Source organism: Apiotrichum porosum (assembly GCF_003942205.1).
Source record: "Apiotrichum porosum strain DSM 27194 chromosome Unknown scaffold_7, whole genome shotgun sequence".
Lineage (NCBI taxonomy): Eukaryota > Fungi > Basidiomycota > Tremellomycetes > Trichosporonales > Trichosporonaceae > Apiotrichum > Apiotrichum porosum.
In genome coordinates this window covers 913,111-926,036 of record NW_021167114.1, presented here as the reverse complement: position 1 = coordinate 926,036, position 12,926 = coordinate 913,111, and the positions used below count along the sequence as shown (strand labels likewise).

General features: G+C 62.7%; 5 protein-coding genes across 5 annotated transcripts; 2 read left to right on the top strand and 3 right to left on the bottom strand.

The window, feature by feature from the left end:
• Positions 1-238: 238 nt before the first annotated feature.
• Positions 239-4,267, top strand: EHS24_008656 (uncharacterized protein; the record flags this gene model as incomplete). Its single annotated transcript, XM_028623964.1, has 2 exons — positions 239-268; positions 326-4,267. 2 exons carry the CDS (start codon positions 239-241, stop codon positions 4,265-4,267), a joined length of 3,972 nt encoding a protein of 1,323 aa, XP_028475938.1.
• A 494-nt stretch (positions 4,268-4,761) lies between these two features.
• Positions 4,762-6,587, top strand: EHS24_008655 (uncharacterized protein; the record flags this gene model as incomplete). Its single annotated transcript, XM_028623963.1, has 2 exons — positions 4,762-5,500; positions 5,713-6,587. The coding sequence occupies 2 exons, from the start codon at positions 4,762-4,764 to the stop codon at positions 6,585-6,587; spliced, it is 1,614 nt and encodes a 537-aa protein (XP_028475937.1).
• A 2,283-nt stretch (positions 6,588-8,870) lies between these two features.
• On the bottom strand, positions 8,871-10,468 carry EHS24_008654 (uncharacterized protein; the record flags this gene model as incomplete). Its single annotated transcript, XM_028623962.1, has 2 exons — positions 8,871-9,078; positions 9,126-10,468. 2 exons carry the CDS (start codon positions 10,466-10,468, stop codon positions 8,871-8,873), a joined length of 1,551 nt encoding a protein of 516 aa, XP_028475936.1.
• Positions 10,469-10,874: 406 nt separating this feature from the next.
• On the bottom strand, positions 10,875-11,354 carry EHS24_008653 (uncharacterized protein; the record flags this gene model as incomplete). The annotated part of the gene is made up of 2 exons (XM_028623961.1): positions 10,875-11,174; positions 11,223-11,354. 2 exons carry the CDS (start codon positions 11,352-11,354, stop codon positions 10,875-10,877), a joined length of 432 nt encoding a protein of 143 aa, XP_028475935.1.
• A 659-nt stretch (positions 11,355-12,013) lies between these two features.
• Positions 12,014-12,494, bottom strand: EHS24_008652 (uncharacterized protein; the record flags this gene model as incomplete). Its single annotated transcript, XM_028623960.1, has 2 exons — positions 12,014-12,157; positions 12,231-12,494. 2 exons carry the CDS (start codon positions 12,492-12,494, stop codon positions 12,014-12,016), a joined length of 408 nt encoding a protein of 135 aa, XP_028475934.1.
• Between the last annotated feature and the right edge of the window lie 432 nt (positions 12,495-12,926).

The window sequence follows — 12,926 nt, the reverse complement described above, 5'->3', positions numbered from 1 at the left end:
GACGCCTCCTCCACGCCGACGCGCGCGACCAGCCGGTGGGCCCACCCATCGCATCTCTCTCTTGTTCTTTCTCCTCCTCTTTCTCTCCAAGGCTCTAGCCCATTTATCCTACTACTCCCCCTCCCTATCACAGGTACCTGCGTCCTCTTCTGAGCGCACCACCCGGTCCCCGTCGGTCCTTTCGTCTTTGGTATTACCGCTACAACGCTACTCGCAAGGGCACACCCTACCACTCAACATGGCTCTTTCCGCTGCTGAACTCCAGAAGGTAAGCGTGTGCAGCTGTGCACGTGGAAACAGAAGCCATAGCTGACACTCTCTCCAGCGCCACCAGCTCGAGGGTGCTCCTGACCCGTTCCCGTCGCTCGGCGGTGCTCCCTCCCCGGCCCGTCCCAAGGCCGCGGCGGCCTCCGCTGGCGTCCCCTCGAACGGCGCTGGTGCCAGCAACGGTGCTGGCGCCGGCAACGGTAACGGTCTCGATGCCGCCTCAGAGGAGGCGTTCCCCTCGCTCGGCGCTTCGTCTGGCCCTGCCCAGAACATTGCCCGTCCCGCCATCTCGGCGTGGGCGTCCAAGCCCGCTACCGTCAAGGCTGGCAAGAAGACCGCTGCCGGTGCTGGCGGTCTCGGTCGTGCCGGCCAGGCCACTGCCGCGAGCCACCCGTTCACCGAGACCTTTGCCATCCCCGCCAACGAGCTCGCTACCGGCAAGGTTGTCCAGGAGACGATGAAGAAGGTCGCCGACCAGACTGGCGCCGTCGTCGAGTCGTCTACCCAGATGTCCACTGGCCTCAAGCAGTTCCACATCAAGGCCGCCGACGCCAAGCGCCTCGCTCTCGCGCGCCAGATCATCGAGCGCGGTCTCTCCAAGCCCGTCGTCCTCGAGGTCGAGGTCCCCATCACCACTATCGGCACTATCATCGGTCCCAAGGGCGCCACCTTGAAGTCGATCACCGACGCTACCTCGACCAAGATTGACATTCCCCGCCGCGACACCCTCCCTGCCTGGGACCCCCGCGAGCAGGGCAACGCCAACGGCGACGACGGTGACGACTCGGAGGACGACGACGCCGAGGAGCCCCAGGTCACCATCACCATCTCGGGTACCTCTGCCGCCGCTGCCGACGCCCGCACCCGTCTCCTCGGCCTCATCTCGCACAAGGTCTCGCAGGCCTCCACGTCGATCAAGAACATTCCCTCCAAGTACTACCCCTTCATTGCCGGTGCCCACGGTGCCAACGCCCGCAAGCTCGAGGAGGAGGTCGGTGCCGGCGAGGTCAAGGTCCACGTGCCCCCTCCCGCTGTCTGGAAGCAGATCCAGGCCGACGACGACGAGGACGACTCGACCGCCGCCGCTACTGCTGCGTCCGCCAACCTCAAGGACCGCGACCTCACCATCAAGGTCAAGGGTGACAAGGAGAAGGTCAAGCTCGTGGTTGCCGAGATCCAGCGCCAGTTTGAGTCGCTCGTCTCGAGCCTCAAGGAGTTTGGCATTGTCGTCCCCAAGCGCCAGCACCGCTACCTCACCGGTGACGCTGCCAACGACATTCTCGAGAAGACTGGCTGCATCATCGACCTTCCCCCTGCCAACGACTCGAACGAGCAGGTCATGATGCGTGGCCCCCAGTCGGGCCTCCTCAAGGCCATCGAGCTCGCCATGTCCAAGGCCGAGGCCGTTGCCGTCGAGACTGTCGACGCCGTCGCCCTCTCGGGTCTCCACTCGAACCAGCCCCTCCCGCACGCCAAGAAGGTTGCCCGCTTCCTCCAGCGCTCGTCGCGCCTCAAGAACATTGCCGCCGGCTACAAGGGCGTCAAGATCTACGCTCCCCGCCCCGCGGCCGTCGAGGCCACTGGCAAGGTCGTCATTGAGGTTGTTGGCGAGGACAAGGCCGAGGTCGTCAAGGCCCGCGACGAGGTCGTTGCCGCCGTCAAGTCGGTCCCTCCCGCTGCCACCACCACTGTCGAGATTGACCCCGCTGTCCACTCGCTCCTCATCGGCAAGAAGGGTGCCAAGATTGCCCAGTTCGAGTCGGCCAACTCGGTCACCACCGTCTTCCCCCCGGCCGACGAGGAGTCGTCCGAGGTCCACCTCGTCTACACCGGCACCGACCTGCCCGCTGACAAGAAGGCCCGCGACGCCAAGCTCAAGGAGGGTGTCGCCGCCGCTGCCACCGCCCTCACTGCGCTTGCCAAGGACGCTGCCGACGTCAAGACCGAGACCCTCACCGTTGACAAGAAGTGGCACCGCGCCATCATTGGCACTGGCGGCACTGTGCTCAACGCCCTTATTGGCGAGGACGCTCTCGTCCACGTCCGTGTCGGCTCTGGCCAGGGCAAGAAGTCGGACGACGACGAGAACACTGTTGTTGTCCGCGGCCCCTCGGGCGAGGTCGACCGCGTCGTTGCCCAGATCAAGCAGATTGTCGAGGACGCCAAGAACGACGACATTATCAACGGCTACACTGTCGAGTTTGACGTCGACAAGAAGTACGTCCCCCACCTTGTCGGCCAGTCTGGCTCGGCCATCAACAAGCTCCGCGAGACCCTCGGCGTCAAGGTCAACTTTGACGACGAGGCCGAGACCAAGAAGGGCAAGAAGCCCCTTGCCCACTGCAAGATTGTCGGCCGCAAGGAGGCCGTCGACGAGGCCAAGCGCCGCCTCGACGCCCAGATTGAGAAGCTCGAGGACGAGACCACCGAGATTGTCAAGATTAAGCGCGAGATCCAGCCTGCCCTCATTGGTGCCGGCGGCAAGTACGCCATCCGTCTCGAGGAGAAGTACGGTGTCAAGCTGTCGTTCCCCCGCGACGGCAAGGACGGCAAGGACGGCAAGGAGGTCAAGTCGGACGAGGTCACCATCCGCGGTGGCAAGAAGGGCGTGGCCTCCGCCAAGGCCGAGCTCCTCGAGGCCGCTGCCTTTGAGGCCGAGTCCCGCCAGGAGCTCACCTTCTCGGTCCCCTCCAAGGCCATTGCCTTTATTGTCGGCAAGTCGGGTGCCACTATCAACGCCATCAAGGACGACACTGGCGCCCAGATTGACATTGACAAGGCCGCCGAGGGCGCCACTGCCAAGGTCACCGTCCGCGGTGACAAGAAGGCCATTGCCGCCGCCAAGGCCTCTGTCCTTGCTGTTGTCGAGCAGTTTGGCGACGAGGTCACTGTCAACATGACCGTCGACCCCAAGTACCACCGTACCCTCATTGGCCAGGGTGGCCAGAAGCTCCGCGACCTCATTGCCTCGTGCGGCGGTCCCGAGGAGGGCTTCAAGCAGGCCGGTCTCGTCACCTTCCCCCGCCCCGGAGACGACACCAACGACCAGGTCCGCCTCCGTGGTGACGCCAAGGTAGTCAAGAAGATTGAGGCCGAGCTCGAGAAGCTCATTGCCGCTCTCAAGTCGACCCTCACCTGGGGTGTTGTCGTCCCCGCCGCTGGCCACGCGTCCAAGATTGGTCGCGGCGGTTCGGCCCTCCAGGACCTCCAGCGCAAGACCAACACCACCGTCCACTTCCCCGGTTCGCGTCAGTACAACTCGATTGGCGAGGTCGACAACAAGGACGAGCTTGCCGAGGCCGACGCCGCCGACATTGTCAAGGTTATCGGTTCCAAGGAGGCCATTGCCAAGGCCACCGAGCTCCTCCAGGTGCCCGCTCCCGAGCCCCGCGGCGGCAACCGCCAGCGTGGCGGCAACGGCGACCTGCCCACCCGCACCGTCGCTGTCCCGACCAAGTACTACCACGCCGTCGCCGAGCAGCAGAACCTTATCCGCCAGATCCGCTCGGTTGGCGGCTTCCTCGTCATCCCCACCCCGGCCCCGGCCAAGGCCGTCCTCCGCCCCACCCCCGGTGCCGGCGACGACCTCGCTGCCAAGACTGCCCGCATCGACCTCGACGCCTCGGACGACGCCGAGGCGCCCGAGGGCGAGTTTGAGCTCCGCGCAAACTACGAGGGTGCCGACGACTCGACCCTCGACTGGATCGTCCGCGCCAAGGAGGAGGACCTCGACAAGGCCGTTGCCGTGCTCGACAAGGCTGTCCAGACCGCCGCGGCCGCCACCCACGTCGGCCTCCTCACCGGCCTGCCCCGCTCGGCCTTCCCGCGCATCATCGGCTCCAAGGGCGCCACCATCTCGCGCCTCCGTGCCGAGACCGGCGCCGACATCACCGTCGGCAAGGACGACGACCTCATCACCATCACCGGCGACGAGGAGAGCGTCAACCAGGCCAAGGAGGCCATCCTCTCCATCGTCACCCGCCAGGGCAGCCGCTTCTAGAGCGGGTCTGTGGCCTGTGGGTGGTTTGTCTTTGTCCTTCAGGATGGGACCTAGGGGCGGACAGGAAGCAAAGCAAAGCAGTCACGCAACTACGAAAACGAGCGTGACGATAAACAATAGGTAGCACACACATCTAGCCCTCGTAATTCACCAAAATCAATGCATTTCACATGGGAGGTTAGCACGCTGGTGCACTGAGGTGGACATGGCTCTTGCAGTTGACGGACAGGCAGGCACCGACACAAATGAGGCGGCTCGTTTTGCCACTTGCAGTACGACTCCCGATGTGCTCTTTGATGGAGGGAAGGAACGATGATGTACTGTACTTTGGTACCTCGACAGGAACGACATGGAGGTAACGCTGGCGAGAGTCAGCACGTTTGGCTCTTGGGCTACAGCACGACAAAGCCAAGCACGGGAGCTCGGGAGATGGTGTGCACATGCAGTTGTTGCCACTACTGCACACTTCGCCCTCTATCGATCAAATCAACAAAATGGGCTCGTCCCACTCGACGCTGAGCTGCACTCGAGGCGGAGCTCTGGCCGACCTGGCCGACCGCCCAGGCCAGAGGCGCGATAGTGCTGGTACAGTCTCTGCCATGGGGGAGGACAAGGACCGAAAACCGCACGCATGTGCGGATGACGGGCCCACGGTAGACCCCACGAGTCGGCCGAGGACCAGTACCGCCACCCACTCCGACTCTGGCTTCGACGACGAGAAAGACCCAACGGCGCGCCACTCGGACGACGCAAGCGACCGCCCGCGGCCGCCGTCGATCGCGATCTCGGACACGGCGTCGTACTGGGCCGAATCCGAGCGCACGTTGACGAACAAGAGGCGGGACAGCAAGTACAGTATCGCCACCACCACCCCGGCCAAGCCGTTCACCGTGTCGCGCCTCGTCGCGCAGCTGGAAGAGGAAGAGGCCGAGCCCAGCGACCACCCCAAGGGCAAGGACAAGGGCAAGCGGCCGAGCGCCGCGCACACGCGATACCTGGAGAGTGGCCACGGCCGGACCGTCGATGGCGGTGCGCGAGCTGCCGGCGCGGCCGGCGTGGCTGGTGCGGACGTCGCCGCCCTCGCCGACCTCGCGGAGCGGCAGCGTCTCATGCGCGAGGAAAACTATCTGTGGCTCGTGGACTGTGTGGGCGCGCAGTGTGTCCGGCAGTGTACCAGACTGCAGACGAGCGGCGGAGGCCGTGGGAGCTGGCTGGGGATGGGTACTCGAGCAGGTACGGCGTGCCCGTGTGGGTACAGCGGGCGAACGGGGCTTGCTCGGCCTCGAGCGACGTGCCGGCTACCACAGCCACGCCAAGGAACAGCAACAACAACAACAATGACGATAATGACGGCGACGGCGACGGCAACGACGACGACGACCCGGACGCGGTGTTGGCACGCCGCCTGCACGCCGACGAGGTTTTGCAACAGCAACGTCGTGTAGACGAGTGGCGCGACCTCCTAGACCACATGGCCAGCCTGCGCGAAGATGAACGACGGGAGAAGCGCGAGTGGAAATGGGCCCTCGACCGCCTGCGCCTGAACCTGGCCGGCACGATGCGCGACTGCGTGCTGTGCGCCCTGCCCGGAACGTTTGACGAGGACGACATCGTCGTAGCGGTTGCCGACGCTGACGAGACCACTGTCGCGTCGCTGGAGCACATCGAGAACGGAGCGCATTTCATCCAGCACATCAAGGACGCCAGAGCACGCGTGGCGGGACGTCCCGAAGCCGAGTACACGCGAGCTTCGCTGCGGCAATGGCTCGATGTCCATGTCCCACAGGTGAACAAGGACCAAGCAGACCCGACAGTGGCAGTGGACGTTGCAGCCCATCTGGCCACCCAGCCTGCCAAGAAGGCCCCGCAAGCAGAGTGGGGCGCCCTCATGGACACCATCCGTGACAGCCTCGAGCGCCGCTTCGCCGACTGTGTGGTATGCCTGTTCGCGTCTCCGCGCAGCGAAGACGTGGATGACATGCTGCTTGCGGTAGTGTCCGACCCGACGACCGTCAACAAGATGGAGCGCGGGCCCAGTGCTGCCCACTATGCGCGGCACGTCAGTGATGCCCGGCAGCGCGTGGCGCAGCGCGAGGCCGGGGACGGGGACGCACCGCCGGGCGTCGAACGGGCCCGCGTCGTCCGACGCCAGTGGATCTCTGCACGGCTGGCGCACGATAAGAACGGTCAGAAGAAGGGAGAACGACGGCGCACGGGCTTTAGCGAAGAAGCAGAACAACTCGACGCCGCGTGGTGGGACGACTTCATGGGTGGCCCGCTTGACGCAGCGGTGGTCGAGCGTTGGCTCTCCAAGCAGTGATGGTGCTGACAAGTGGGTATCTCTAGTGCGCCGTAACCTTGGTGCCAGTCTTGCAGAGCCTTTATGTATGTGTCTCGACGCGTGGCAGCATGGGGGGACCCGGCGCGTGCGATAAAGGAGAAGTGGCGCAAACAGTACGGTCAGTGGTCGTCGCCCCGCCACTGCAGAGTCATCGAACCGTACATGTGGCCTTCAGTTACTCAAACTTCCCCGACACTATGACGGCCGCTAGTGGTGGGCACCCCCCTTGCGCCAGAGGTAGTCTGTGCGCCCGTCAGCCCAGATCCAACGAGCCAGGAGACCAAGGAGACCACCACGTACGGAACACACAGTAGTACGACCCGTTGCGGAACTCGCGGACGGCGGGGAGCACGCAGCGGTTGTACTCGCACCGAAACTCGAATGGCCAGATGTACATCTGGATCTTGGGCGGGGAGGGGAACCACGGTGGCGATGGCAGGGGAGAGCGAGAGAGAGAGAGCAGGCCGGGTGGAGTGGACGGTCGTAGAGTGGACGCTGGTGGGGCTCAAACAGTCGAAGCGGCGGACGCGAGGTTAAATGAGGCAGAGGGCTTGGGAAGGACAACATGACGGGGTTCTCTTGTCCGTGCAGCCGCGCGCGCGTGCGTGCGTGTGCGCGTGACTCGCAAGTCGCAGAAACTTCTCGTCGCCACTCATGGTCTATTGTGACAATAACTCGGTCGAGGTATGTGAACTGTCGACATCAGATCTCAACACGGACGCACACACAGATCTGGTGACGCCCGAAAAGCACGCCGCCGAAGGGCATATCCCGAAAGTGATGGTTATCTCAGACTGGGAAGACTGGGACGATGGAGAGCTGGTGGGTCCGCCCATGCCGTGTGCACCGAGGTAACCAGTTCTTCCCTTTGCCAAATCAGTTCTGTTGTCAGCACACGATGGGGGAGGGAGTGGGGCATATGTTTGTTAGGATATTTGTTTCTTTTGTCTCTTTGCTGTTCGCACAGACACGCTCAAGTTTCCATTGTCCACGTCTCCGCGGCCACACATCCCAGAACATACTTCTGAAAATAAATCAGTCTTGTTTGGGCCACGACTATAGACGTGAGCGCGGGCCTAACCCTTGCCCCTTGATCCTAACGAAGTCCGATATTATCTCACGACTGACCCACTCCGCCACCAAACTCGCTACCTAGCCAGAATGATGTCTCCGGGCGAAAACACGCATAGAATGTCTGGTATGTAGGAGAAGCTGAAGGTTGCGAGACCATCAGACTCTCCAGGCCCCAGGGATGCTAGACTTGTCAGAAGCTGCGAACAGTGCATACGGCTTCGGGTCGAGGTGGTCCATTCGCCGCCCATGTCGCTTCATTTTCCCAGAGCCGGCAGGGTGCAGATCTCCTTTTCGTGTCCGCCCACGGGCCCACACACGGCGCGCGGGCCGTCGTTGCACGCGTGCGCGTGTGTGTCCTTCTGCAGCGATCAGACTTCTGCGTGGACGAGCGGGTAGCAGCGACCCGCGGCCGCCCCGACGCGCGCCCCTGTGGATGCTTTCGATGACTTGAAAAGTACAACGGAGAGGGTCCTCTACCCCTCGACGATTATCACTAGTGGATTTAGGCTGAGAAGGCGGCAGAGACTTTTACCGCGCGGTGCATGTAGCTGGTACGCAGGTGCTGCACTATTGCCCAGGATGCATACGGCGCGGTGTCACGCGAGCACAAGGTGCTGCAGCGCCAGTAGTGTGAATTGTGTGGTGGGCGTGGCTTGCCGCCAAAGTGCCTCTCTCGCGCGCCAGCTGGATCCCCATCCATCCTCGAGCCGGGCAGCATTCACGTTTGACCTTAGCGCAATGGCACAGCGGGTTTTCGGTGCATGTTTCACGTGTAAAGCACACGCAACAGCAACGACCCGTCGCCGTCACTATACTTGCGGCAGCGTGCCTCGGGGACGAACAACCCAAGGCCTGTCAGAGGGAGTCGCCAACCTCCAGTGCTGTCAAACCCAGTTAATCATTCTCAAGGTTCTGAGAGGCCGCGCAGCTGCAATAATTTTGATATATCTGCATCTATTATACATTGTCGCGTGCGTCTGTCGCGGGTCTACATGCATGAGGAGGAGGATGGCGCGGTTGTGTTGGTTGGGGAACTGCGAGGAATCGATCCATGTCCGTCGACATTGCCCCCAGGCGCTAGGCACAGGGGTAGCGTGCGTGCATATGACGGCAACCCGCGGAAAGAGGCAAAGACACCGACATGGTTGCACGACTGTTGGACGCACGCGTGCCAAGCCTCACCACATCTTATCTAAACGTCTGGGCCGTGCCAAAGGGCATAAAGCCCAGCATGTCGGCGTCCGTCGACCCGGGCGGCATCTCGCCGCGCATCCAGTCTGTCCCGCCACACAGCTCGTCTGTGAGCCCGAGTCCGAGCCCGCCATCCGGGACGTACGGTGCCGTGGTGTCAGTGTTCTGGGCCCACTGGGGGATGTGGTGGTGACCAAGAGTGACACTGGGCGGTCTGCTGTCAGCTCGCTGTTGTCGGCAAAGTGAGCTTACTGAGCAATCGCCGCTGCCTCCTGCTCCGGGGAGCCCGCCACCGTCGACCCGTCAGCATCCTCGCTTGAGTCGTATGAGTCGTCTTCGTCGTCCTCATCTTCAGCTTCGTCTTCGTCGCCGTCATAGTCATCTTCGTTTTCCTCATCCTCCTCATCCTCCTCGTCCTCCTCGTCCTCCTCTTCCCCCTCGTCCTCCTCGTCATCTTCGACAGACACCAGCGGCCGCCACTCCTGCTCGCCAAGCACGCTCTCCAGCCATCGAGCCGCTTCGTCCCGGTTCTCGGGAGGCAGGAGACCCAGCACGACCTTGAGCATGGCCGCCGCGGCGAGAAACGTCCCCGGCGTAGTCTCTGGCCAGCACACGTCGCCGTCAATGCCGTCGGTGAACACGAGGTGGTCCAGGATCTGCGCTGTGCGGCTCTTGAGGATGTACAGCAGCTTGATCATTGCGTGCGGGAGAGTGAGCGGGTCCAGTTTTGGCACTGACTCTGTCCGTTTGGGAGTGGCGGCGGGGAATGTCGATGGAGGCCCGGCTGGGGCTATGGCCGCGACGGCTGCAGTCGTAAAAAGAGCGTGTGGCTGCCAGCCGGGCTGGGTGTGGTGGGATACGACTGGCTGGGTCACGTCGAGGGGCAAGGATACGCTGGGTGCGGCCGGGTCTGCACTACCCACTGCAAGGGGAGCGGGTATCGCCGGCCCAAGTGACGCCTGATGTGGTGTCACGACGGGGAAGGCCAGTTGGTCCTCGAACGCAAACGAGCCAAAGTCCGGCACGAGGGGAACGTCGGGAACGGTCGGTGGTGGAGCAGCCACATGATGGTTGGCGGGGGCAGGCATGCATCCAAACAAGCCACTGGCAAACTGTGGGACTGGAGCCAGAATCTGAGTCTGAGTCTGGGACTGGGTCTGGGCTGGCGGGACGGGTTGCAGCGGCGCAGGCGGAGCTGACGGGGGCGGGACCGGGACGTGCTCGTCCACCACGGCCTGCTTGGCCCAATACGAACTCTCGGGGCCGTGTGTCACCACCCGGCCAGTGGCGGGGCACACCTGCCATTGCGCGGACATGGGGACCATGGCCATTGAGAAGCGCCCAAACCCGGCAGTCATCGAGGACGACATTGGCCCCATTGACATGGCCATGGCGGTGGTCGCCGCCGTGGAGGGTGTCTGCTGTGGCCGCTGGTACGGCGCGAACCGCGACCGCCTTGCCGAGTGCGGTGCAATTGCGAGCGAGGACGGGCGAGGGTGGCTCCGGGAGCAAGAGGAGAAGCCCGTATTGGTGGCGCTGGTGGGTACGTCTGGGACGGTGCGTGGCGGCACGCCGGCGTAGTAGGCAAACGTCATGGTTGGGGGAATGATGGTTGGAGAGCTGCAATTGCCACTGGATCCCTTGTGCTGCCTGCTTCCTTTATGTACGTCTGCGAGCGCGAACAACGCTCGTGATGTGCCATCAACATTCCGCTTTGTGTTAAGAGGTCGCAGATCTGTCGACCTCGCCATCACTGATGGTGTTGGTTGCGACGCGAGGGGAGGAGCCAAGCCCACGATCTGGTCATTAACATTTTCCATCAGCGGAACCTTGCAGTGTCAATTGCGCGATGATTGGTCTCTGATGGTGCGCGCGTGGGTCAGTTTCAGCCAGAGATCAAAGAAACAAGGAATGACCACAGGCGGCCAATTGAGGGCAGGCTACATCATGCGGGACATGTATTATACTTGTGCGCACACACACAAAAGACGGAGGAAGGATCTAGGTGTCATGGAGGGGTGCGGTGGTTGTGGTGGGTTTGTTGGACCAGTCGCATGCAGTGTGTAAGGAAGGAAGGGGTTGCTCGTCGCCACGCTCCACGTCGGTGGTGTTGAGGAGGGGCTTGGCTTGGTCTTGATGAACGGCAGTAGCACGGGGATGGGGTTGGGGTCCTCTACGACGGAGACGGCGGAAGACACCCTTGAGACTGGAGCGGTTGAGGAGCTTGGGCATCTTGGGCGGGCCTGGCATGCGCGGTAACGAGGGCAGGCCGCCGCCGAGGGCCCATCTGATGAGGATGAACTGGGTGGGTGGTGAGCGGCGTGGGTTGGAGGAAAGGAGCAGACGTACGGTGATTCCAAACCCGAGAATGATGAGACTGGTAAACCCAAACCAAGTGAGCGTCGTGAGCAGCACGCGTCCGAGGTTGACGTGTCGAAGACCCACGCGGGAGTAGGGGCCGTGGCGCGCGTGTGGAGCCATGGTGACGGCCGTCTCGCGGATCGAGGTGGATGAAGTGGATGGAGAGGATGGACATGCATGGTGGGCCCGCTAGTGTGTGGGATGAGTCGTGCTCTGCCGTCGTCGTTGCTGCAGTGTGCGCGTAACAGACATGGTCTGGACCGCTTTTGGGTTTTGCCGTCGGAAACCGAGACACACGCACGACGACGGCGACGACGACGACGACGACATCGCGACCTCATTCTAAAACAGGTGGGGCACCGGGATGGGGGGGGCGGATATCCCGTTTGGCCATCCGTCCACAACGCACAACTCTAATGCAATCAAAGATCAGATCGCCGATTCTCTGACTCGTTGGACTGCTCCATGCGCATGCAAGCGCGTCATGCGCGTCACAGGTCACCCAATGGGTAGCTGTCGCCGTTGGACAATGGGAGACACTTGACAGCAGTGAGTGTGGTGGGCAGTCTGTCACCGGCAAAAGCCCAGCTTGCCGGCTCGATAACCATGCTTTGCCACGCCGGTGTCAGTGACATTTCTGCACTCTGCTCCCTGCCTCAGGTCCTCAGATCCTCAGAGCAGCTTGGCTCGGCGATACACAACTGATGCAAATACACATGTACAGATTACTCGCTCCCTCCCACCCTCTCTATTCGGACAGCATGCACGACTGCCTCGTTCTACGCCTTTTCGGCAGCGGCGGCGGCAGTGCACGCGCAGCTCCTGACGTCTGCCGGCACCCTGGATGGTGTCGCAGCGGCCCTGTCGAGACGGTCCCGGCGACAACGCACACGCTGCAGCTCTTGCGTCACAGCAATGGTGGCCTGCGAGAGGAAATCGTGGTCAGCACATGTGGAGCAAAAAAAAAAGACAGGCGAGATCGCCTGGGCCACTCACCAAAACACCAATGGCGACGCCGTACAGCGTCCACAGCAAGTTGGGCTGGCCGCCGCCGCAGCGGACCTCGATGTAGGGCAGGTTGGCAGGTCGCTCGACGCGTCCTGGCGAGGGTGGGCTGCTGGCGTCGTACTCTCCCGCGTTGCCGTGGTGGGGAGCGTGCAAGGACTCATATGTCGGGGCGGGGGCAGCGGCTACCATGGTGGTCGCAAACGTGACGACAAAGGCCAGCATGGTGAGCATGTGGGTGGTTGAGCGGGCCATGATGGAGGTGCGGTTGATGGGGGAGTTGGGCGTGTAGGAGGGTGTGTGGTGTAGAGAGCTTGGGAGCTTTGGAATTTAGGATCTAGGATCTACGAGTTGTTGTGTGACGTCGATGTGTGGGAGAGTGCGAAGATAGAGAAGTTGTGGAAAGTGTGTGAAGATGGGGGATGCGAAAGAAGCATCGACACACTTGTGCATATGTACTGACAGCCGTCTGGCTGTTTCACCCCACGCGTCCCCCGTGGTCTGAACGTTAGAACGTCAGAACTGCAGCACTGCGGCTCCCGCTGCGCGCACGCACTGCCTGCCGGGAACACGAGACAGTGGGCCCGCTCGCCCGCTCCCCTGAGGCCGACGGAACGGTAACATGGTCGGTGGTGGTGGTGGTGGGTGGTGGTGGCGCCTCCCACCCGGCTGCCAAACGTCTCTTCG